This window comes from Copadichromis virginalis, linkage group LG11, assembly GCF_057382275.1.
Source record: "Copadichromis virginalis isolate Kocher_CV1m ecotype Utaka linkage group LG11, C_Virginalis_male_GT1.1, whole genome shotgun sequence".
In the NCBI taxonomy this organism is placed as follows: domain Eukaryota; kingdom Metazoa; phylum Chordata; class Actinopteri; order Cichliformes; family Cichlidae; genus Copadichromis; species Copadichromis virginalis.
In genome coordinates this window covers 35,540,272-35,565,502 of record NC_140628.1, presented here as the reverse complement: position 1 = coordinate 35,565,502, position 25,231 = coordinate 35,540,272, and the positions used below count along the sequence as shown (strand labels likewise).

The 25,231-nt window shown below is 41.5% G+C and overlaps 1 protein-coding gene across 1 annotated transcript; it reads left to right on the top strand.

Moving 5' to 3' along the window:
• Positions 1-650: 650 nt before the first annotated feature.
• On the top strand, positions 651-4,924 carry LOC146699232 (uncharacterized). The gene is made up of 6 exons (XM_085472739.1): positions 651-693; positions 1,873-1,920; positions 3,104-3,508; positions 3,819-4,160; positions 4,292-4,380; positions 4,520-4,924. The coding sequence occupies exons 2-6, from the start codon at positions 1,884-1,886 to the stop codon at positions 4,616-4,618; spliced, it is 972 nt and encodes a 323-aa protein (XP_085328865.1). The 5' UTR covers positions 651-693; positions 1,873-1,883; the 3' UTR covers positions 4,619-4,924.
• The last annotated feature ends 20,307 nt before the right edge of the window (positions 4,925-25,231 follow it).

The following is a 25,231-nucleotide window of genomic DNA, read 5'->3' as shown; positions in this document are numbered from 1 at the left end:
TCTCCCATAGGGCTTAAATCTGGGACTCCCCACCATTTGACCTTAGAACTGAAGAAGTTTCTCAGATGAGAGGTGAAACGTCTTCAAGCAACTTAAAGAAGTCAGACGCTTTTCTTTCCAAGCTCCTTAGACTGTTTAAGTTGTTATACCATTTGTTTATTAGCAGGTTTTAAAATATTTTTCAGCTTCACTATCTCTAATACAATTATGTAAAATGAAACCTCAAAACTTAAATAATTATTTAGTTAACTTTTTGGTGATCTACATGTAACTTCATTGTCATTGCTTCTGTTGTTACAGGATGGGCTCAAAATTTTCCCCATGGTATTCAAAATGGTATTGAATATTTTCCCAACATGGGGTTTGAAATCCTAGTATTGTGACAATCCTATTTCCTACCACGCAGTGATTGAAGCTCTCCAACATCTTGCTGCACTAGGTAAATGATCCAAGCTTTGTCAGAAAGTAGAGTCTGCGCATCTACTTCTTATACACAGTATCACTTTTGGTCTTCCAGTCAAGTATGTCACAGTGACTTATTGGATGTGTGTTACCACCCCTAGAGGACTTGTCTTATTATTTACATATGAAAATAAGGTCCAAGACTAACCATTTAAAGGGTGGTAAATTCATTGCCTGTATTCATATGTGGAGCATTCAGATCTCAACCTTAAAACAGTTTTGACCAAACTTGTAAGTATATCTTTATATTTCCAGAATTTGAGTGTTTCAAAACATTTAGATTTTGTTATTGTGCCTTTTTTTTTTTGTTGCCTAAATTATAGATAGAACAATATGCACTTATTCTATTGCATATATTATATGTTAATAAATGAAGAGTGGTTGTCTCTTTTTAGTTATATATTGACTAATAATAAACAGATAAAAAAGAAAGATCATTTCGTCAAACTCCCGAAAATACAAAGATAACGGCTGTTAGGGTGAATAAATCTGGGGTCTGGACTGACTTGAAGACATGATTTGGGAATTCTAATTTCCAAATTTTCACTATTTTCTGTTATTTCTATTGAAAAAAAAACTCATCCATACAATACAAACTTACACTGATCAGTCACAACATTAAAACTAATGAAAGGTTGCATGATTAAGACTGATCTTGCTCTTTGTGTAGAAAATTGGTGTGGCAGCTACTTCAACCATTATCCCTGCCACACCAATTTTCTACACAAAGAGCAAGATCAGTCTTAATCATGCAACCTTTCATTAGTTTTAATGTTGTGACTGATCAGTGTAAGTTTGTATTGTATTGATGAGGGGTTTTTTTGAAAAAAAAAAAAACACCCCAAAAACCTGTCTGTGAGGCTAAGGCAGACTTGTAAGACGTGTAAGGCGTGGGGGCCAGAAGCTCCAATCCAGCCTAACTGACATCTTTCAAAAATGTGACAGAAGGTTTAAATTTTGGACTCTTTAACGTAATCGACATAATGAAGTAATAGATAAACAATTAAATGACAGGAAAGTTTCTATTTTTTTCCACAAGCTACTATAGAAATTCTGTTCTTTTTCTTTTGTCTAGAGTAAAATAAGTAAATAAATTATTTGTCTGGGCAATAAGACTGTTAGAACAACTTTTACTGTAATTTTTAAACATTTATTTCTTACTATTTAAGTAAGTAATGTAGTGTGTTCTCATATTATGTTCTTTTTTATATATTCCCGAAGAAAACTTTTAAAGTCATTATTTTCTGACTTTATTCTCATTCTCAAAAGCATGCTATGTCATTCTTTTGTGGATTAACACATCAGAGAAAACCGGGAACAGATATAATGAAAAGTGGCTTTAAAGTTGTTGGGTTTTTTTGTTTGTTTTTTGTTTTTATTTGTGTTGACCTATATTCCTCCTCTCTCCAGTGAAATCAGAAATGGGTTGTTTCCCAAAACTGACTCTCCTTCTCTTTGGTAAGATCCCCATATTTGCATAATGGAAATGTGTGATTTGAATTGTAAAGTTGAAAAAGAAGCCTTAGCAGGACATTTTCCATTACCTCAAAAACAGTGTGTCAAAAAAATCTTATGTTTCATTTTATTAAAACTTTGAGGAGGTGCAAGAGGCATTGAATGAACCCCTACAAATGATCTCTATTCCTCAAAATTTAATATACAAATCTAAAGCTATAATTTTGACTCTGTGCATAACATAAGCTACTCCCATGCAGACACTGCCTCAACTTTCACTCATAAGTTTTCATGAACAAGAACTTTACGTCTCTCTTCTAGTATTTTATGAGCATCTGCTCTCCTCCATGTGTCTGTTTCAATGGAGACCAGCAGAGCACACATAACCACGAGTTGAGTAACATTACTTTTATGGGGAACTTACATTAAATTTAAAATGTGACTTAAGTTATTCAGCTACCAACAGAGAAAAGTGGCTTGTTGAAGTGCTTTCATGCAACTAAAAATAAAAACTATTTTCAATTTAGCTTGCACGTCAATTAAGCCCATATGGGGGAAACATTGTCTCTTTTTATAGTCCTTGTCACTACCCTTGCTTCAGCATTTTGGATCAGCTGAAGGTTATGAAGAGATATTGTGTAAATGCAAGAAAGCATTCCAATATATGCTTATATACACAGAAGGACATATACTGGTGAAAAACGATTTCATGATTCCTCACAGTGTTACAGTGTTGGCCATTGTTATTTGAACTGGAATCCATAAAAGAGACCAAAATCAAGTCTGCAGGAGCAACTCAGCGCTGAGTTGCTAAATTCTAAAACTGAATGTTAGCTTTCTGACTAAATAGGAAAATATGCCATGGTTGAAATAAACCTGAATTATTGTTTCATCTTCAAGAAATCCAGCAGTTATGACCCCAGCAACAAAGTAAAATATGCTAGGATATGGCAATTCAATGGCAAATATTGAATTCAATATTGATCTTATAATATTTGGGCATTACTGCAACATTACTGGCCTCCTTGCTTTTATATTACCCCTGGTACTGGTACCCCTGTGTAGCCTGTAAATGTAGTTACAAAGATCGCACTAAGGGCTCTTTAATGTTTGTTTATCCTTTTCTTGTGTGTATTATACAAATAATTAACTTAATACTACTTATACTATCTATTACCAATGTTAGGGTTTAGTCTCTGCTCTTGCTCAAAGTTCCCTCCTCGTAAGTACTACTACGTTGACAAAAAAATGAGCTGGAACGACGCTCAACAATACTGCAGAGAGAAGTACACAGACCTGGCCACCTTCGAAAACATGGATGATATAAGCAGGCTAAATTCAACTTTTTCCTACGACTGGGCATGGATTGGACTGCAGGATGATCCCAAGTCCTGGAAGAATACGCTAGGCAATGACACCAACTCCTGGAGATGGGCAGTAACTGGTGAAACGAGCAAAACTGTTTACAACAACTGGCACTATACCAATCCAGATAATTATGGTGGAAATGAAACTTGTGTAATCTTGGGTCTTGAAGGAAAGTGGTACGATAAAAACTGTGGCGCAAGCACAAGTTTCGTTTGCTACAATGGTAAGAAAATATTTTCATTCATGGGTTTCTGACCTCACTAATGACTTAACCTGCATTTTTTACTAGTAGATTTCACAGAAAACATCACTGAAGATTTGTTGTATAAAATATAAGAAAACCCCTAACTCAAAAAGTTTGAGTAGTGATTTGAAAACATTAAATTGATTATCCAAATTTTTTACTCTTTCATTTACAATGTTAACTATTTGATATCCATAATAAATTCAGAATCATCTGTCATCTGCCGTGATTACTTGAATGCTTAAACACTTTCTTTCCCGCTTACTGGCTTATTTTCTATCTGCTGCAGTTACACAGCAAAACAAGAAAAATTACATGTACATCTCTATTACAAAAACATGGCCTTCTGCTCGAGAATACTGCATAAAACTCAGCATGGACTTGGCAGTGATCGAAAACAGTGAAGAGAACGCTGAGGTCAGTTCATTAAAACCAAACAATGATGCCATTTGGATCGGTCTGTACAGAGTGCCATGGACCTGGTCTGACAAGAGTCAGAGCTCCTTGGAAAACTGGAAAAGTTCCAAACCAGACAATTATCTAGGTAACCAGCATTGTGTGGTGGAGAATAACCTCCACAAGTGGGATGACGACATATGTACAGTAAAATTTGTTTTCATTTGCCATCAAGGTAAATGTTCAATAACACACACAAAACAAATAAACAAACAAACAAAAAAACATACCCTGACTAACAACAACTCCTGTTTCTCAGTTTGTCAAAACTTACTTTTATTTTTTGGTTACATGTTTCCTGCTAAGTGGCAAAGTTGAGGACGACAGTGAAGACTAAGTTTTTGACTGATGTTGACTTAACTGACTCTGCAATTAATGTCCAGATACTCCAACAGGTAAAAGTTTTGTTTTTGCTTCTGGAAAATTTTAAAGTAAAGCAAACAAACTACAAAGAAAAAGCAATGGATAAATATACTGACAGACAGCTTCAATAAAATGATGAAACCACCTACTTATCTTTCTATTCTGTCACAGCTAGGAGCCAAGCTAACAAATCAAGGATTGACTGATTTCAAACTGCAGTGGAAGATTCAACCCAAGAAACAAGAGAATGAGGAAAACAGAGAAACTTAGAGGAACTAGGTGTGTTTTGGATCACTGCTCAGCTTTGTAACCCAAGTGTGCTTAAGATTCAGGACAGAAATTGATGGCCAGATATTCTCCTTCAGGATTTTTGAAATTTTTAGACAAATTTTTTTTTTCCAATTTTAAAATACAAAAAGTCATTCAGATACCAAAGGAGAAACTTTTAACTCATTAGTCCAAATGATATTTAAGGTTTTGGGGATTAACATTTTTTGTAGCAAATGTGGTGTATTGTGAGTAGTGAGTAGTGGTTCTCTCCTTGGGACATATTGGGACAATGCACTTTTGGAGTAATTTCGGTAGGCCAGCCATGCCTGGAAAGTTTCACCACTGTTCAGTTTTCTCCATTTGTGGATAATCAAGTTCATTTAAAAACAGTCCTTTGAACCTTGATAGCGGGATGTACATTGTCTAAAATTAAAAATTAATTGTGTAAAATATTTAAGTGTGGGAAATATGCAAAAAACTAAGGAATGCCAAAAGGGGAAAATTAGTTTTTCATGGCACTGTATATGAAACATATGCCTTAAACTTTGCCATATTATCAAAGAGATGATGATATGTTGCTGTTATTTAATATTGTCCCTTTTATTAATGTATTATATAAATTAAAAGAAATAGTTGACAGTAAACACAAAAAGGTTATTATATTCAGCCATGTTCATTGTTTTTTGTTTTTTTGTTTTTTGTTTTGTTTTGCCTGTCCCATTTGGTTCTTTAGCCATCAGAATTGTTGTCTGAAGACCAACAAAGACTTATTTTGCCAAATGGATCATCGTGGCATTGCCGTATTGGTCCATTTGATCGACCTTTGTTTTTATTATTTATTTTATTTTATTTTCAGTTGTTACAGACGGGACAGACATGAGTGAGGGATAGGAAAGGGAGAAAGAAAGAGGAAGGAAAAGAAAAACAGAAGGGGAGAGGGACAGCGAGAAAGGGGGGGAGAAAAAAAAATCTCCTGGATCACCTGTTGAGAGAAAAAGAATAGAAAACAAGCAAAAAACCCCAAAGCAACATGCTAAACACAACACCATCGCATTAATCTAGCTAAGTGTAAACAGCAGTAAATACTAAATATTCAATGTTGTTGTGCAGCACGCAGGACAGACAGCGCACAATGTGCTTTGAAGTAGCAGCCAAGAAAGGTGTAATTTAGGTCTATGAACAGTGAACACCCGTGTGCACACCTATGTGGATCAACACGCTTGTATTCAAATGGTTTCCACATGTAATGGTCTGCAAGAGGATGTAGAGAGCCATAGCCCCGTCCCCCAGGGCATGAAGCAGGCATGGAGGAGATCCAGGCCCCAGACATCCAGAGGCCCCAGAGTGCGAGAGCCCAAGGAGGACCACCGGAGGGGCATCCGTGCCACCCTCATGGGAAGGGCTGAGGATCCCCAGACAAGGTGTCACCCAGTAGCCACCGAGCAGAAGCTAGAGGGGGCTGCACCGGCGTGCCCGCCGGCTCTGCCGGCAGCCAGCTGTGCCAGAGTGAACCGGGCCGGAGGCCCGAGAGCCCCCGCACCCCGGAGGAGGCCTGACTGAGCAACAGGCGCCAGGCCCCGCCAGGTAGCCACCGGGAGTGAGCTGGTACATACCTGAGCGCCCAGCCCCGGACACCAAGAACCACCAATGCACCGACCCCTGAGGGCATCAGTCACCGGCAGGGAGTGTGGTGAGGGGAGATAGGCCTTGGAGGGCCTGGGAGTTCCCAGAGAGGTGGAGTCTAAGACCTGACCTGACATATAGACACAGACAAACAGGCACACACAGACACAAACATGCATTCCCACCCTCATGCACACATATACAAACACTCAGCACTCACCCAACGTAAGGATTGACATAAATGGACATGTACACACAATCACACTCCCCAAACATACTCTATACCCCGGGTCCAGGTACCCTCGCCCCCAGAGGGGGAAACAGAACCCAGACCCAAGAGATGTTACCCTTCCCCTCGGGGTGGAGGCAAGCAGACCGTCCCAGGCTCCGCAGCAGCAGGGAGGCCAATCGGACAGCCAACATCTCCTCCCAGCCCGGATCCCGATGGCTAGCAGAGAACGGGGGTGTGTGAAGACCCCATACCTCCCTCCTCCCGCTCATGTGTAGTGTTGCTGCGTGTTGTTCTAAAGTGCATTTAAAACAAGGGAGAGCATGGTGCTGCTGCCAGAGAGCAGCAGGTGTTAGCACGGCCCCTCCCGAGAACCCTCAATGTCTACATGGATTTAAAATTGAGAGGTGGGCACCAGCGCCAGAGGTAGGTTTGAGTACACAGACCGTCCACTGGACGCCGTTAACGTGCCCACCCTCAAGGCCCTATATATATATGTGTGTGTTATGAGAGTGTAAGTAATGTGGATGTCTAAGTTGTGAGATAAAATTGAGGCACAGGTGGCCAGAAGGGGACAGAGGGGGGGGGGGGGGGGGGGGGATGTCTCCCCTGCACCCTGGTGACCTGGTGACACACCCGCAGCCCAAGGCCCTACCTGTGTGGGTGAGTGTGGTGGAGCGGGAAGAGGGAGGTAGCCAGGGATGGGGAGGAAAAGGAGGGAGGGGAGCCATGTTCATTGTTGATGTTTGAGGAATTTGTATCGTTGCAATAAAATTGTTTTAAAATTGTGGGGCTGAATTTACTATTTGAATGCCAGTAAATAGTCTGTAGGTAATCGGTCTGGTAAACTAATCACTATGATGACAAATAACACTATAACATGAAGTAATGCTTGTCGAGTAACTTGGGGTAAAGAGACCTCTGGCTGAATTGCAGCTTTCCAAGCTTCTTGCTGCTTCTCCCAATATTAAGAAGGTTTGGGGTCTCTCTGTACTCCTGAAGGATTGAATATTCAATGCACCCTGCTTCCCTGTTAGATCCTTTCCATTAGCACAGACACAGAGATAAGGACATCTGTGGCCAAAGTGTACTCATACTCTTACCAAAGATAAGAACAAAATCAGAGTAGGTTAATTACATAGTATAACTGATGTGATTTCATTATTATTTTGTGATTATTCTTGTTTTTAATTCTGCTTTTGCTTTGTCCTGCCAAATTGCTTGAATACATTTTTCAAAAATTTTCAATGACTTTTTAGCCCTTTGTGAAACAGTAAAAGAAAAAAAAGTATTATTACCAACACCACAAAACAACAACAAAAAAACAAAACAACCCAACCTTCCATCATGGCTGTAGAAACTCACTGATCTACTTCTATACTCACCTCCTCCGTATACTTCCATTCCTTAAGAATGGCTTCTTGATACTGACAACCACACTTCCCTGAAAACCATTTTTATGAGATTTCAGTGAATGGTCAGCGGATCAACTGAAGGGCCAGATGCATCTCTCAGGTCCTATTTCAGGTCTTAACTGCATTTTCCCCCACTTCTTAAGAACATATATTTCAGATACTGTTCATCTCTCATTGACAGTATCAAGTCCTGCCGTTCTTTTGTTCTCCACTTCTCCAGTTTTCAGATGTTAACTTTAAGTGTAAATATTTTAATTGACTGTTCTTTGATGTTTTAACTTACAAAAGTTCTCAGCAACAGCCGAGTCAAAGTTAATTCTTATTATTGCTTTTGTCATGGTCCTGAGTCTGTGGACTCATTGGTTTTGGTTTTGATTATTATCTTGTGTTTTAGATTCATTCTTGTTGGGAATTTCTTGCTCTCAGGTTTTGTTTCTGTTTTGTATTTCGAGCTCCTTTTGTTCTGTGTCTCTGTGCCTGCCCTGGTCCCACATCTTTGTGTTCCCTCCCTGTTGACATATCTTGTGTTAAGTTTGTGTCTGTGCATACCTGTTGTTTTCCTATTTTACTTTGAAGCTACCTTGTCAAATGTCAGTGTGTTCAGTTTACGTTTCCCCTGTCTCATCAGCTCTGATTTCTCCCAGCTGTGTTGCTCTCCTGTATCCCATTCCCTGATTGCTCCTGTGAGTATATAAGCCCTGTGTTTTCTCCTGCCTGTTACTGGTCTGTGTTATCGCCCTGTGTTTCCACTGCATGTAGGTTTCAGGTTAGTTTTCTCAGTTTAGGTTTCTCTTTAGCCTGTTCACCTCAAAAAATAAAGCTCACTCTCTAGCGCTAAACACAAAGCACAGACCCACCGAAACATCAGAATCAGTGAGCTGTCTGTGCCGTCGGGTGAGAAAGACGACATATAGCTGTTTGGTGGTTGCTGAAATTTTGTGAGGTTTAACCTGAGATTCTGGCATTTCAGGCAAAATAAATTAAATGCCCACCACAATACGAGAGCTCAGGTGATTCTTGGGTCTAGTGGGCTACTATAGCAGTTTCTGCCAGAATTTGTCGACAGTAGTGGCTCCTATAAGTCATTTGTGCAGTACAAATGCAGTGTCAACATGTATTTAACTGTGCCAAGTCTCTCCTTTGCAGTGCCCCTATACTGGCTCCAGGTTTCAGCAAGGCCTTCAACGTGTAGCAGTACTGCTACACGATGGAGCAGATGGCATCAGTCACCAAGTTGCCTACTTCTCAGCTAAGTTCAAGCCTCACCAACTTAACTACTCCACCATTGAGAAAGAAACGTTAACCATTTTGATGTTTACGTAAGATCCACCGCAACTCCTGTTATGGTGTATACCGACCATAACCCTTTGGTATTTCTGGAGTGCATATACAACCACAACCAGAGATTGATAAGATGGGCTTTGCTTGTTCAAGAATACAATCCAAACATCAGACATAAGAGAGGTCAGACTCAGAATGGGTTTATTGCCAAATGTTGAACAGGTTTACAACATTAGGAAATTGCTGTGGTACTTAGTGCAAAATATACTGTCAGATGACGCTTAAATAAACATAAAAATTAAAATTAAAAGTGCTAAGTAGATAGATTTATACATGAGTGCAGGTGGTGATCAGTGCCAAACATGGAATGATGCTTTGAACACAGTGTAGGGTCATGTGTTAGTGGTGGGAACAGTCATACGGTTATTGTTCATGTGTCCGACAGCAGAGGGGAAGAAACTGTGCTTCCTGAAGTCCACAATAATCTCCACTGTCTTCTGGGCATTCAGCACCAGGTTGTTGTGGCTGCACCAGGACACCAGACGTTCAACCTCCCTCCTGTAGGCAGACTCATCCCTGTCCGAGATGAGTCCAATAACGGTGGTGTCATCTGCAAACTTGATTAGCTTGACAGACTGGTGGGTGGAGGTGCAGCAGTTAGTGTACAGGGAGAAGAGCAGAGGAGAAAGAACACAGCCCTGAGGGGAGCCGGTCCTGATGGTCCATTCTTTCCCAGCCTCACATGCTGTTTCCTGTCCGTCAGGAAGTCAGTGATCCACCAGCAGATGGGATCAGGCACATTCATCTGGGAAAGCTTGCCTTGGAGATGGTCTGGAAGGATGGTGTTGAAGGCAGAGCTGAAGTCCACAAACAGGATCCTGGCGTAGGTTCCTGGGGAGTCCAGATGCTGCAGGATGAAGTGTAGAGCCATGTTGATAGCATCGTCTACAGACCTGTTGGCTCTGTATGCAAACTGCAGGGGGTCCAGGAGGGGGGCCGTGAGGGTCTTCAGGTAGGAGAGAACCAGGCGCTCAAATGACTTCATGACCACAGATGTCAGAGCCACAGGTCTGTAGTCATTTAGTCCAGTGAGCCTTGGTTTCTTGGGGACAGGGATTATGGTAGAGGACTTGAAGCAAGCAGGCACATGACATGCCTGCAGTGAGGAGTTGAAAATGCCAGAAAACACTGGGGCCAGCTCGTTTGCACAGTGTCTGAGGGTGGCAGGAGACACACCATCTGGTCCAGGAGCTTTTCGAGCATTCAGACTCTTAAACTGCTTCCTCACATCTGCTTCATGAATATGAAGGGTTGTAGTGGGAGAAGGTGGTGTGAAATCCTCCTTGGTGTGGGGTGTGGAGGGGGGTGTTGTAGGTGAAGTGTTTGATGGTGGTGATGGCTCTATGGAGGGGGGAGAGGTGGGGGAATGAGTGTCCAAAGTGTCTCTATTGTTGGGGCCGTTGGAGGTGTGAAGGCTGCTTGATGGCTCATCAAAACGGCAGTAAAAGTCGTTAAGGGTGTTGGCTAAGAGCAAGTCAGTGGGGGGTTTTAGGATTGTAGTTGGTGATATTCCTAAAACTTTTCCACACAGAGGCCGAGTCATTCTCTGAGATCTGCTGCTGCATCTTCTCAGAGTGCTGATGTTTAGCAATGTCCACTTCTTTAGTGAACCTGTACTTGGCCTCTCTGTAGCAGTCCCTGTCTCCACTTCTGAACTCTTTTGTCTTTTCCAGCCACAGCTTTTTGAGCTTAGGAGTAAACCAGGGTTTGTCATTGTTATAACTCACCCTGGTGCATGATGGCACAATGCTGTCCTCACAGAAGTGGATATAGTGACAGTGTCCATAAACTCATCCAAGCTGTTAGAAGCAACCTTCAGGGGTCGACCGTGGCTTAGGGGGTTGGGAACTGGAAGGTCGCTGGTTTGATCCCCGGGCTCTCTGTCCTGGTCGTTGTGTCCCTGGGCAAGACACTTTACCCTACCGCCTACTGGTGCTGGCCAGTAGGTCCATGGCAGCCTCGCTTCTGTCAGTCTGCCCCAGGGCAGCTGTGGCTACAACTGTAGCTTGCCTCCACCAGTGTATGAATGTGAGAGTGAATGAATAGTGGCATTGTAAAGCGCTTTGGGTGCCTTGAAAAGCGCTATATAAATCCAATCCATTATTATTCATTGTGTCCCAGTCTATAGACTCCAAACACGTGCGAAGCTCCTCCACAGCCTCGTTGCTCCACAGTTTTTTAGTCCTCACGACAGGTTTGGAGAGCTTCAGCCTCTGTCTGTATGCGGGGATCAGGTGGATCATGACGTGGTCAGAAAGTCCGAGTGAAGTGCGGGGCACCGCGCAATAGGCCCTGCTGATCGTGCTGTAACAGTGGTCCAATGTCCTCTCCTCTCTGGTCGGGCATTTAATATACTGCTTGTATTTGGGAAGCTCTTGGCTCAGATTGGCTTTTTTAATAATAATAATGGATTGGATTTATATAGCGCTTTTCAAGGCACCCAAAGCGCTTTACAATACCACTATTCATTCACTCTCACATTCATACACTGGTGGAGGCAAGCTACGGTTGTAGCCACAGCTGCCCTGGGGCAGCCTGACAGAAGCGAGGCTGCCATATCGCGCCATCGGCCCCTCTGGCCAATACTAGTGGGCAAGTAGGGTAAAGTGTCTTGCCCAAGGACACAACGACCAGGACAAAGAGCCCAGGGATCGAACCGGCGACCTTCCGGTTACAGATGCAATTCCCAACCCCCTGAGCCACGGTCGCCCCATATAAAGATCCCAGGAAGAGCAGTTCGCAGTCCGCGTCTCCTCAGACGCACGAGTTTGCCAGCTCGCTTTCCTTCGGCGTCTCACTTTCCTGATCAAGGTCTGTAGTAAATTTGCCGCAGATGCGACAAAAATTGGAATTAAATCCACAGGTGTTGTAGTCCTGTAGTTAAGAAGCTCTTCCCTGGTGTAAGAATATCCAGAGGAGTGCCCAGACACACAAGTTATGCACAAAAACAAAACAGAAGTAACGCACTGAAGTACCAGGGCATCCATACGCGGCGCCATCTTGGTATGGTGTGGACAATGTAATGCAGGAGTGTCCAAACTTTTTCACTGAGGGCCACAAACATAAAAATATAGGAGGGGCTGGGCCACTTACTAGAAATATAACCTTAACTTTAGTGTATTAAAGTTAGAAAAATCACTTAAAAGTGGTCAAATATGTTATATTGTTGAATATAATTAAAGACAAAACTGCCTTCATCACAGCTTTCCATAAATGGATCTTTATTGATTTATTCAGAAAAAGCTTTGGTAGCTCATTCTCATAACAGCAGCCTCAGATTTCTTCTTAGACAGAAGATTTACAGCACAGAGAAAAAACAATAAAGGGGAAAATGGGACGGGTACATTTCAAGTTTGTTATTTAAGTTATTAGTCTTAGCAACACACCTATTAACGTTCGTTTGAAACCGTTATCAACATTAACAGACTGAACTGGACTTAATAACAGGAGTCCATATAATTTTAGTAAATTATTCTGTGAGTATCAGCTGTGCTGGGTATGTAAATCTGGCCATCCAGCTGCGGTGCTGATTGCCACTCGTGGCAAAAATACAGACAAATGTCACTTGATCAAGGATGAGATCAGCTGACTTCGCGTGTGCGTGCACTGTGCACAGCGGTGTGTACTCTGTGTGTTAACGAGAAAAACGCATTTAAGAAAGTGGTGCGCAAAAGCAGGGTAGTGACAGAATTGATGCGCATTATTGATATTTGAAGCATGTGTACCTGCAGATTAACACACGGGTACTGTGGAATATATTTTTTACTCACCTAAAGCGCTCGTGCTGTCGTCCACTCCCCGCAATAAATGATGAGTTGGGCGACCTCATATCTGGCTATTGTAGTCTTTTCCTGGACCTTTTGAGCACGAAAAAAATACTGTTGCTGACCCCGCAGGAGAGCTACACTTTGCTTTAATTTCTGCTCTCGCTCAGCACCAGTGTAGGATGCATAGGCCTGATGTTTGGTTTCATAATGACGTCGTACATTATACTCTTTCATAACTGCTATAGTTTCAGTGCAGATCAAACAGACACACTTCCCCTTGAATTCTTTGAAAAAATATTCACTCTCCCACAGTGTCTGAAATTTTCTGCATTCACTTTCTACCTTTCGCTTCTTTGGTTCTGCCATCTTTAGTAACTTGGGGTAAATTTCTTCTGTGATTGTCCTTTTTGGTGGAGCAACTGCCTTGATCAACAGCAGCTCCCCCTGGTGTTAAAACTAAGAAGTGCAATACACTCAAGCAAAAGTTGAAGTGCGGGCCATATTCTATTCTATTTATAAAATTACTTGTGGGCCAATTAACCCTTTAAAACCGGTCAGAGTGGACACGCTCCATTTTGCGTAACTATTTTTAAATCCCGGTAGCACTGCAACCACGTAAGCTAGCGCAATAATTTTTTTTGCATATGAAACCAGAGGAGTTGTACTTACATCTTATGCCATCAGCTTGTCCTAGGTCACAGTTTTCTTCCATATATAGCTTTGCAAAAACTGCATTAAAAAGCACTTGCAGCAACAAAAATATAATATTCCAGAAACACGCTTTGCCGATCCGATCAGCTGTTCGTAACACTTCCTACTCCATCAGCGTGAACTATCACATGACCGCATGACCTGCCCGAAACCGGAAGTGACGTCATTTTGCGGAAATGTAGTTTTTAACCATCGTGGCCTTATGAGCCTATTTTTGTGTTTTTAAAAGTTATGTTTGACTTTATGACTTTCTGTGTCGTTTCTGGGATGCTGAGGACTCATATTGCACTGCTGGAAATAGTTTATTTTGATGCATATGCTGTTATTTTGCAAATTTGCACTATAATATATTTTTTCGTTTTTCCTGTAGTATATGAAAATTGGTGTATCTCAAAAATAAAACTATGAAGACACTTAAAATAAATTTCCTTTTGGTGGGAAACTAGTTTGTGCAACTTTTTTGTATTTACAGTTTTGAGGGATAAGCCTCTTAAATTTCTCTAAATATATGTTAAAAATCAAAAACGATTTTCAATTTTTTTGTAGTTTATTGCACTTTTTTGCAATTTATGTAATTACTATGCACTTAATGCATACATATTATTAAAATTTGGGCTATAATGGTTGTATTGATGTATAGCAACTTGAAATGCTCCAAAAAATGGCTTCACAGCATGTAAAAATACAGGGAGTGCAGAATTATTAGGCAAGTTGTATTTTTGAGGAATAATTTTATTCTTGAACAACAACCATGTTCTCAATGAACCCAAAAAACTCATTAATATCAAAGCTGAATGTTTTTGGAAGTAGTTTTTAGTTTTAGCTATTTTAGGGGGATATCTGTGTGTGCAGGTGACTATTACTGTGCATAATTATTAGGCAACTTAACAAAAAACAAATATATACCCATTTCAATTATTTATTTTTACCAGTGAAACCAATATAACATCTTCACATTCACAAATATACATTTCTGACATTCAAAAACAAAACAAAAACAAATCAGCGACCAATATAGCCACCTTTCTTTGCAAGGACACTCAAAAGCCTGCCATCCATGGATTCTGTCAGTGTTTTGATCTGTTCACCATCAACATTGCGTGCAGCAGCAACCACAGCCTCCCAGACACTGTTCAGAGAGGTGTACTGTTTTCCCTCCTTGTAAATCTCACATTTGATGATGGACCACAGGTTCTCAATGTGGTTCAGATCAGGTGAACAAGGTGGCCATGTCATTAGTTTTTCTTCTTTTATACCCTTTCTTGCCAGCCACGCTGTGGAGTACTTGGACGCGTGTGATGGAGCATTGTCCTGCATGGAAATCATGTTTTCTTGAAGGATGCAGACTTCTTCCTGTACCACTGCTTGAAGAAGGTGTCTTCCAGAAACTGGCAGTAGGACTGGGAGTTGAGCTTGACTCCATCATCAACCCGAAAAGATCCCACAAGCTCATCTTTGATGATACCAGCCCAAACCAGTACTCCACCTCCACCTTGCTGGCGTCTGAGTCGGACTGGAGCTCTCTGCCCTTTACCAATCCAGCCACGGGCCCATCCATCTGGCCCATCAAGACTCACTCTCATTTCATCAGTCCATAAAACCTTAGAAAAATCAGTCTTGAGATATTTCTTGGCCCAGTCTTGATGTTTCAGCTTGTGTGTCTTGTTCAGTGGTGGTCGTCTTTCAGCCTTTCTTACCTTGGCCATGTCTCTGAGTATTGCACACCTTGTGCTTTTGGGCACTCCAGTGATGTTGCAGCTCTGAAATATGGCCAAACTGGTGGCAAGTGACATCTTGGCAGCTGCACGCTTGACTTTTCTCAGTTCATGGGCAGTTATTTTGCGCCTTGGTTTTTCCACACGCTTCTTGCGACCCTGTTGACTATTTTGAATGAAACGCTTGATTGTTCGATGATTACGCTTCAGAAGCTTTGCAATTTTGAGACTGCTGCATCCCTCTGCAAGATATCTCACTATTTTTGACTTTTCTGAGCATGTCAAGTCCTTCTTTTGACCCATTTTGCCAAAGGAAAGGACGTTGCCTAATAATTATGCACACCTGATATAGGGTGTTGATGTCATTAGACCACACCCCTTCTCATTACAGAGATGCACATCACCCAATATGCTTAATTGGTAGTAGGCTTTCGAGCCTATACAGCTTGGAGTAAGACAACATGCATGAAGAGGATGATGTGGACAAAATACACATTTTCCTAATAATTCTGCACTCCCTGTAGTTTGACCCTGCAGCCAAAGTGAGTGAAAGTTGGCAGACGTCAGTATTTACTTCAAAGAGTTTAGTAGATTTTAAAGTTGTGAGTTACAGTTTTTTCTGAATGCTTAAACCCTAACTGTGATTCCTGTAGCACAATCTCTAAAACTATTCAGACTTATAGCAAAACCACTCACTGAGTTTGCAAAACTAAAAGCACAAAAACTGCTTTGCACTCAGTTTGCAATTTTGTAACACACACTTTGCAAAACTGTAGGCACAATTCACTGCACAACACTCAATTATCAAATTTCCAACACACTCCTAGCAAAAGTATACACATGTATGGCTATCATTAACACTAATTTGCCAACTGTCTGGCACACTTTCACATGTGAAAACTTTTTTAGATAATTAGTTCACTTTGCAATCAGCCTAAGCACTATAATACAGGTAAGCTGTGTGTGCGGAGTACAATGGAGGGAGCAGAAAGAGTGAGAAGTAGAGGAGGCCGAGGAAGAGGACGTGGAGGTGAAGAAGTAGGATGAAGAGGACGACAAGGACAAGGAGGAGCAAGAGGAAGATGAGGAGGGGGGAGAGGAAGGGTAGGAAGAGTAAGAAATAGAATTGCTGATGACATCAGAGCTACAATAGTGGACCATGTAATCAACCGTGGAATGACCCTGAGGGTAGCTGGCCAACGGGTCCAGCCTAACTCGAGCCGCTACACTGTAGCAAGTACCATAAGGACATCTTGAAATGAGAATCGGTTAGTACAGTCACTTCGCACAAAGATTTGTAGCACTGCCATATGCCAATGAGAAACACACCAATACCATTGATGTAAAAATACTGAAATTGTTACTTTACAGAATTGCTAGATGACCAGATGCTGGGGGCAGAGGAAGCATGTTCACTGCAGACCAAGTAACCCATATAGTCATTATGGCGATTGCAAATAATCCTATACTTGGAAATAAACACTTGTGTTTGTTTTGATGTGTTTGAATAAACACCAGTACTTGAAGTTTGGATCCCTCTATGCTTATGGATCTATGACAGAAGTATGAGCTCAAACTGACATAGCCTACCTTGTGCACAGAGAAAGCAAAAGCCAGATGTGTTTTGTATTCATACCATCAGTGTGCAGTTGGCGCATTGTGTGCTTAGTAGATGATGGCTTGTGTGTACTGTTTGATACGGAAACACCATTTTTACGAAGGTGTGAAGAGTTAATCTAGCTGTGTTCGCTTTTGCAAGAGAACTACAATGTTTTGATGATTGGGTGACAGGTTTTCTTATTTGTGTGAAGAGTTTTGCAAAATTAGCCAATAGTTACAAAAAATGTGCTTAAGCAATCAGAAAAAACTGTAATCAATTTTAACTCATGCTTTTTATTTGTTTTTGTTTCTAATGTCTCTGTAAAGCACTTTGAATCACCTTGTTGTTGAATTGTGCTATACAAATAAACTTGCCTTGCCTCTTACCACATAAGGTACTTCCACTATGTCAATTTGACAATGAATTGGACTGATGCTCAAAATTACTGCAGAGAGAAATACACAGACCTGGCCACCATCGACAGACTGAACAGACCTCCTTTATCAACCACTACAGCATGGATCGGATTAAGAAATGGCCCCGAAGCCTGGAAGGGAACACTGAAAAATTATAGCAACTCCTGGAGATGGTCAGCAACTGGTCAAACAAGTAAAACTGTTTATGAAGTTTGGCGTGAGCCAGATAATTCTTTCAGTTCTGAATACTGTGGGTTTATGAACTCTGATGGAACATGGTCTGATAAAAACTGTTTTCTTCTTAGCCCTTTTGTTTGTTACACAGATAAGGAACTATTTGTATTGATTATACCTACTGGCTTACCTATTAATCCATATCCAACACATTGTCAATCACAACATACAAGCGCACATGTATCTCTCCTCTTCTGTGCAGTTATTATGTTTGTATTTGTGTAATTGAAAAGCCCATCTTTTAATTGATCAGCATTTGATTCAGTTTCTTCACTAATTTGGCACTGGTTTTACTTTTGTCCTTTGCAGAGACAACAAACTCCTATGTGTATGTCACAATTGCGCGCATATGGTTGGATCCACAAGCTCACTTCAGAGCATACTACACTGACTTGGTTACAATTGAGAGCTCTGTTGAAAATACAAAGGTCTTATTTTATTTTATTTATTCATTTATTTTCCCCTTTCTCACTGTCCCTCTCCCCTTCTGTTTTTCTTTTCCTTCCTCTTTCTTTCTCCCTTTCCCATCCCTCACTCATGTCTGTCCCGTCTGTAACAACTGAAAATAAAATAAATAATAAAAACAAAGGTCGATCAAATGGACCAATACGGCAATGCCACGATGATCCATTTGGCAAAATAAATCCATTGAGTATCCTTGTTGGTCTTCGGACAACAATTCTGACGGCTAAAGAACCAAATGGGACAGGCAAAAAAAAGAAAAAAAGAAAAAAAAAATACAAAGGTCTTTCAAAAAAAAAAATCACCGTCGAGTGGAGTGTGGATTGGTCTTTATAGAGAACCGTGGACTTGGTCTGATAACAGCAACTGCTTATTTAGAAACTGGCATTCTAGAAAACCAAATAATGCTGACTTTAACGACTTTTGTGTGTGTGAATATTCTCAACATCAATGGACCGATGATGATTGTGCTCTTAAGAAAGCTTTCATCTGCGAGGAAGGTGACTGTTCCCTTCTCCAAAGAAGCTTTTCTTCTGTTTTTGTTTCAATTACTGTGCATCTGACTTGTTGTGATTTTATATTTTATATTCTTCAGATACAGTGGTGCATACAACTGGTTAAAATAAGGATTCAAACTGACACTAACTTGACAGATCACACTATGAACACCCAGGTCCTCCAACAGGTAATTGTTTTCTCTTCTCCATTGTTTTTTAGAAGTAGGAACAATAGAAGAAAACTCTGATTTGAGGTTATATTGAATTTAACACAGAAGAAAATGTTGCCAGAAAATGCCAATTATTTTATTCCTTCTTAGCTAAGTGCAAAACTAGCAAGTGAGGAACCAGCTGACATCAAGCTGCAATAGAAGATTCAGCCCAGAAAACAGGAGACAGTCAACATGACACAAACGACTTGTACAACATTCCCTTGACAAAGACAACTATGACTAAATGAGTTAATCAATATAACTTATTTTTCAAATGAGGAACCTGTCACATTATCTCTAAGGTGACCAGAGCCAAACAAATCTGGTCACCCTAGTTTGGTAAGAATAATTTTACACATGGTTTGTGTTAAGAAATTCTGTTGTAATATATATTTAGTAGATAAAGGTCATGTAAATGACACATGGATACTTTATTAATACAGTGATTTACTAAGTAAAAAACTTGATGGTAGTACCTGCATATGTTTTTAGCCTGTCTTTAAAACTGTGTGCCTTGTGACTGATAAACAAATTCTCCTAAATTTTGCTTTTTCAAAGGTTTTATTTGTTTATAAATAAAACCACGTGACATCTCTTGGTTTATCAATAAACAGCAACAAGCCATGTGGAATTTTTTTTCTTCTTTTGACTCTTTATGGCTAAATGATTGGAAAGTTAAATAACTTAGATTAGTCATATACCTATTAATAGCCATTAGTTTGAGTTTGTTTGAGTTGGATTTAAATCTTTTTAAATATATGATATCATTTTTAAAAGTAGTCTGTTCCTAGATTTAACCTGGAGTGCCACTGTTGCAGTTTAATAGTTGAATGAACTTGGAATTTAAATCTGAAAACAAAACAAAAATAATAATAACATTTTGACGTAACATTTTATCATATTTTCCTTCATTATTCATACATTTACAATTGTTACGTTCCCCTGGGGGGGTCTAGGCAGGGAGGGGGAAGTAACAAAAGTGACCGGGTCAGAAAAAGGAGTCAGGGAGGCGAAGCAGTTAAATAAAACAGTTTTATTGAAGTAATTCAACTAAAAGAGACTGACAAGCCGCTATCACCATAAAGGTAACACAAACAAAACTCAGGCGTTGGTCAGTAATGCAAAATGTCAAAAGGAAAACGCAGCTCACTAGCTGGAAACCACAATACACAGCTCACTAGCTGGAAACACCACAAGACACTCAGCTCACTAGCTGTACTCACACAAATGGCACTCTGGCCCAGAGCTCACCCTGCTCTGGGCTTAAATACCCTTAATTGCTGATGGTAGTCAGCTGCGCCGGAGGGAAAGGTGGCATCTCAGGTAGGAGGTAGTGGGACACGCCCACACAGGCACCCTCAGGAGAGAGAGAGGCCCTGCTAGGGCCGTAACACCCCCTCCCATAAATGCAAACCCATGGTTTGTCAAATTTACGATAACACAAAGTGAGTCCATAGCCGTTCCATGGAGAAATTGCAGGCTTTCCACCTACCAAACCCCATAGCAACGGGTAGGCATTGCCTGCGGAAGCTGCCAATCCCATCTCAGTGGGTTCACAACATTGCCAGAGGGTGGCCCCAGACCCTCGAAACAGTGTCCCATGGGATAGCCAGGGCTTCGAACCATCACGTGTGGAGAACCCAGCAGGCAGCTAGCAGGCTTCACTGAAACACAGACATGATATTTAGCAAAGGGTGCAGGTCTGAATGGTGGTTTTAAACATGAACCGGAGAAAGGGTCAACCAGCGGCAGCTCAGGGTTAGTTGGCCTCGTACACTGATTACGGGGTGCTACCGAGCAATTGTGCTCCAGGTTTAGCCTTTTAGTAGGCCTGGCAGGCTTGTCAGTTTGAGAGCCACAACTGACTGTTCTCAAAGCAGGCCCCTTTTGTGTTGAGTGGGCTTTCTGTTTGAGTGCCAGTTTGACACAATTGGCAACCACATGGCCAGGCTTGTGACAGAAAAAACACAGTTTGGGCCTAGGTCTTAACACCATAACTGCGTTTTCCTTCTTAGCTGGCCCACTCTCACCTGTCCAGGATGCGCTATAGTGCAGAGGGATATCCTGTCCTACAGCACTTGCTTTGTGAGTCAGCCTAAACTCATCTGCCAGGGTGGCAGCTTGCTGTAAAGTTGTAACCCTCTGTTCACTTAAATAAAGGGCCACAGATTTAGGAACAGAGTTTTTAAAATCCTCCACCAGCATAAGCTCACGTATGGACCCCACATCATTAACCTGGCTTGCCGCACACCACCTATCAAAGAGCCTTGCCTTCTCCCTGGCGAAGTCAAGATAGGACTGTCCCTGCGCCAACTCCAACCGTCGAAAATGCTGCCTGTAGGCCTCAGGTACCAGTTCATAGGCTTTGAGGACGGCCCTTTTGATCTTTTCATAAACTAGGCCGTCCTGCCCAGACAGACCAGAACACGCTTCTTGAGCCTTACCTGTCAACCGACACAGCAACATCACCCCCCACACATCTTGAGGCCACTGCAGTGCAGTTGCCAGGCGTTCGAACACACTGAAAAAGCTGTGAACACTAGATTCACAGAAGTCTGGAACCAGGTGAATGTTATTGCTCACAAACGAGCCTCTAGACACCTGTACACTAGCAGCTGTGTCAACCATTCTGGGGATGGTGAAGAGTTAGCAAAACACAACCTAATTAAGACAGTTAACAGACCACTACACAACTTACTTTAGCTTACCAACGTACCTCCCGCCACACACACACACACGTTAACAAAACAACTTACCCAGTTCCAAAGCATTGCCCTGTCTATCTTCCGGAGCGTGCTGGGCTCGAGGCAACTTTAAAGGCAGAACTTCAGCGACCGGAGCCCTGAATTGCCTACCCCCGACAGAATTAATCCCCACCCAGGATTACTCCAAAAATAACAAAGGCAAAATAACAAAAGAGTGCCCGAAGGAGGAACTTAAGAAGCTCAGCTGGACACTCACCTACATTAACTGGGAAGTTATGGATCTTTAAAAGGTGACAAAGCGAGATCAAAAAACCAAATCCAACACAGAACTCCCTTTTCAAAGATCGCGGACGAGCCCCCACTTGTTACGTTCCCCTGGGGGGGTCTAGGCAGGGAGGGGGAAGTAACAAAAGTGACCGGGTCAGAAAAAGGAGTCAGGGAGGCGAAGCAGTTAAATAAAACAGTTTTATTGAAGTAATTCAACTAAAAGAGACTGACAAGCCGCTATCACCATAAAGGTAACACAAACAAAACTCAGGCATTGGTCAGTAATGCAAAATGTCAAAAGGAAAACGCAGCTCACTAGCTGGAAACACCACAAGACACTCAGCTCACTAGCTGTACTCACACAAATGGCACTCTGGCCCAGAGCTCACCTCTGGGCTTAAATACCCTTAATTGCTGATGGTAGTCAGCTGCGCCGGAGGGAAAGGTGGCATCTCAGGTAGGAGGTAGTGGGACACGCCCACACAGGCACCCTCAGGAGAGAGAGAGGCCCTGCTAGGGCCGTAACAACAATACACTGCACAGACAACACCCATTTGATTTTAATAATTGTAGTAAAATGTCTCTTTTGTCTTTATCTACCTTATATTTTATAGAAGAAATCATTTAGGTTTTATAAGTCACTTTGTATAATCTTATTTTTGAAAACTGCTCTACAAATATGCTACACAATGCATTGGCTGGTTTTATTACTAGAAATGTTTGATGTATCTATTAAACTTAACTTTCCTAATCATGATGTAATCACATTGTCAGGTTGCTTTTATGGGATTTAGTGTGTTTGTTTCCAGCATTGAAGAATAAATAAATCAAACATGGTTGGCCACCGTCAAATCAGAGAAAAGTGTGTTAATCTTTTAAACGTCCCTAAACATCTCCCTAATGTCTAATTTGATCATCTATTTAGAGCTAAAGTCCAGTGATCAGCTATTTTCAATTTAGCAACACTCAATACGACTGTGACATGAATGAGTACCCACACACACGGCGTTGCAAATTGCTTTGCGTTCTATTGTTTATAGATTTTTACACTCTCTGTCTGAGCAACTTTCCAGCTGCCACACCATTGTCCCCTCCAGTTCCAGCAACATCCTTTAAAGGGAAGACATGATTCAAGGATGGAGGTCAGGTGTGTGAGTCAGCCTCTTCTGACACCACCACAACCTGCTGCTCCAGTTCTCCCCTACAGCTGAGCTATAAACCAGACCCCGCCAAACCACCAACAAATGTCATCAGGGGCGACCGTGGCTCAGGGGATTGGGAATCGCATCTGTAACCGGAAGGTCGCCGGTTCGATCCCTGGGCTCTCTGTCCTGGTCGTTGTGTCCCTGGGCAAGACACTTTACCCTACTTGCCTACTGGTGATGGCCAGAGGGGCCGATGGCGCGATATGGCAGCCTCGCTTCTGTCAGTCTGCCCCAGGGCAGCTGTGGCTACAACTGTAGTTTGCCTCCACCAGTGTGTGAGAGTGAATGAATAGTGGCATTGTAAAGCGCTTTGGGTACCTTGAAAAGCGCTATATAAATCCTATCCATTATTATCAGTAAAATGTGTTGTGTGGCATTAAATATTTTAAAGGTTTTACTGCCTAATCAGCTGCCACTACTTGCTACTGTTCAGTTATAAGCTTGTAAGCTTGTTCAGCATCACATCCTAAATGGCACCTGCGGACCATGACAGAATTTGCTGTGCCCTCTTTGATGTGGCAACTTAAGCAGCTGTTGTTTGTTAGCTGGCTCGTTGTCAGCTATCCATAGATGGGAGAGTCTCATATCTAATCTGCTAACGTGAAGCATTTGCCACAATATTGGAAATAAGGGAAGCAAAAGAGAAATGGTGGAGGAGAAGAAAGACATATTAAGATGATGATAATATACATGTACAAATGCTAAATGGTTATATGTAGTTTTAAAGATCTATTTGTGATCTTTAAATTAATAGTAAATTATAAGGTGTAATGTTTTTAGCCGCTCTCCAGCAGCATACATAAAATGCGATTAGGCAGAACAGAGATGCCCAACAACAGCATCGTATTTACAGTTTTTTCTGATTGCTTAAGCCCTTTTTTTGCAACTATTGGCTAATTTTGCAAAACTCTTCACACAAATAAGAAAACCTGTCACCCAATCATCAAAACATTGTAGTTCTCTTGCAAAAGCAAACACAGCTAGATTAACTCTTCACACCTTCGTAAAAATGGTGTTTCCGTATCAAACAGTACACACAAGCCATCATCTACTAAGCACACAATGCGCCAACTGCACACTGATGGTATGAATACAAAACACATCTGGCTTTTGCTTTCTCTGCGCACAAGGTAGGCTATGTCAGTTTGAGCTCATACTTCTGTCATAGATCCATAAGCATAGAGGGATCCAAACTTCAAGTACTGGTGTTTATTCAAACACATCAAAACAAACAAGTGTTTATTTCCAAGTATAGGATTATTTGCAATCGCCATAATGACTCTATGGGTTACTTGGTCTGCAGTGAACATGCTTCCTCTGCCCCCAGCATCTGGTCATCTAGCAATTCTGTAAAGTAACAATTTCAGTATTTTTACATCAATGGTATTGGTGTGTTTCTCATTGGCATATGGCAGTGCTACAACTCTTTGTGCAAAGTGACTGTGCTAACCGATTCTCATTTCAAGATGTCCTTATGGTACTTGCTACAGTGTAGCGGCTCGAGTTAGGCTGGACCCGTTGGCCAGCTACCCTCAGGGTCATTCCACGGTTGATTACATGGTCCACTATTGTAGCTCTGATGTCATCAGCAATTCTATTTCTTACTCTTCTTACCCTTCCTCTCCCCCTCCTCATCTTCCTCTCCCCCCTCCTCGTCTTCCTCTTGCTCCTCCTTGTCCTTGTCGTCCTCTTCATCCTACTTCTTCACCTCCATGTCCTCTTCCTCGGCCTCCTCTACTTCTCACTCTTTCTGCTCCCTCCATTGTACTCCGCACACACAGCTTACCTGTATTATAGTGCTTAGGCTGATTGCAAAGTGAACTAATTATCTAAGAAAGTTTTCACATGTGAAAGTGTGCCAGACAGTTGGCAAGTTAGTGTTAATGATAGCCATACATGTGTATACTTTTGCTAGGAGTGTGTTGGAAATTTGGTAATTGAGTGTTGTGCAGTGAATTGTGCCTACAGTTTTGCAAAGTGTGTGTTACAAAATTGCAAACTGAGTGCAAAGCAGTTTTTGTGCTTTTAGTTTTGCAAACTCAGTGAGTGGTTTTGCTATATGTCTGAATAGTTTTAGGAATTGTGCTACAGGAAGCACAGTTAGGGTCGAAGCATTCAGAAAAAACTGTAATGGATTAATGCTAAGCTTCTGAAAATTTACTGAATTTGCCGGAAGAACCAAACTGAGGGATTAATGACGTTTTATCTATCCAT

Excerpts from the sequence above, each read along its gene's own strand:
- LOC146699232 (XM_085472739.1), top strand. The coding sequence starts at position 1,884 with ATGGGTTGTTTCCCAAAACTGACTCTCCTTCTCTTTG. Across the intron at positions 1,921-3,103 it reads ACTGACTCTCCTTCTCTTTG|GGTTTAGTCTCTGCTCTTGC; the intron begins GTAAGATCCCCA and ends TACCAATGTTAG. Across the intron at positions 4,161-4,291 it reads TGTTTTCATTTGCCATCAAG|TGGCAAAGTTGAGGACGACA; the intron begins GTAAATGTTCAA and ends TTTCCTGCTAAG.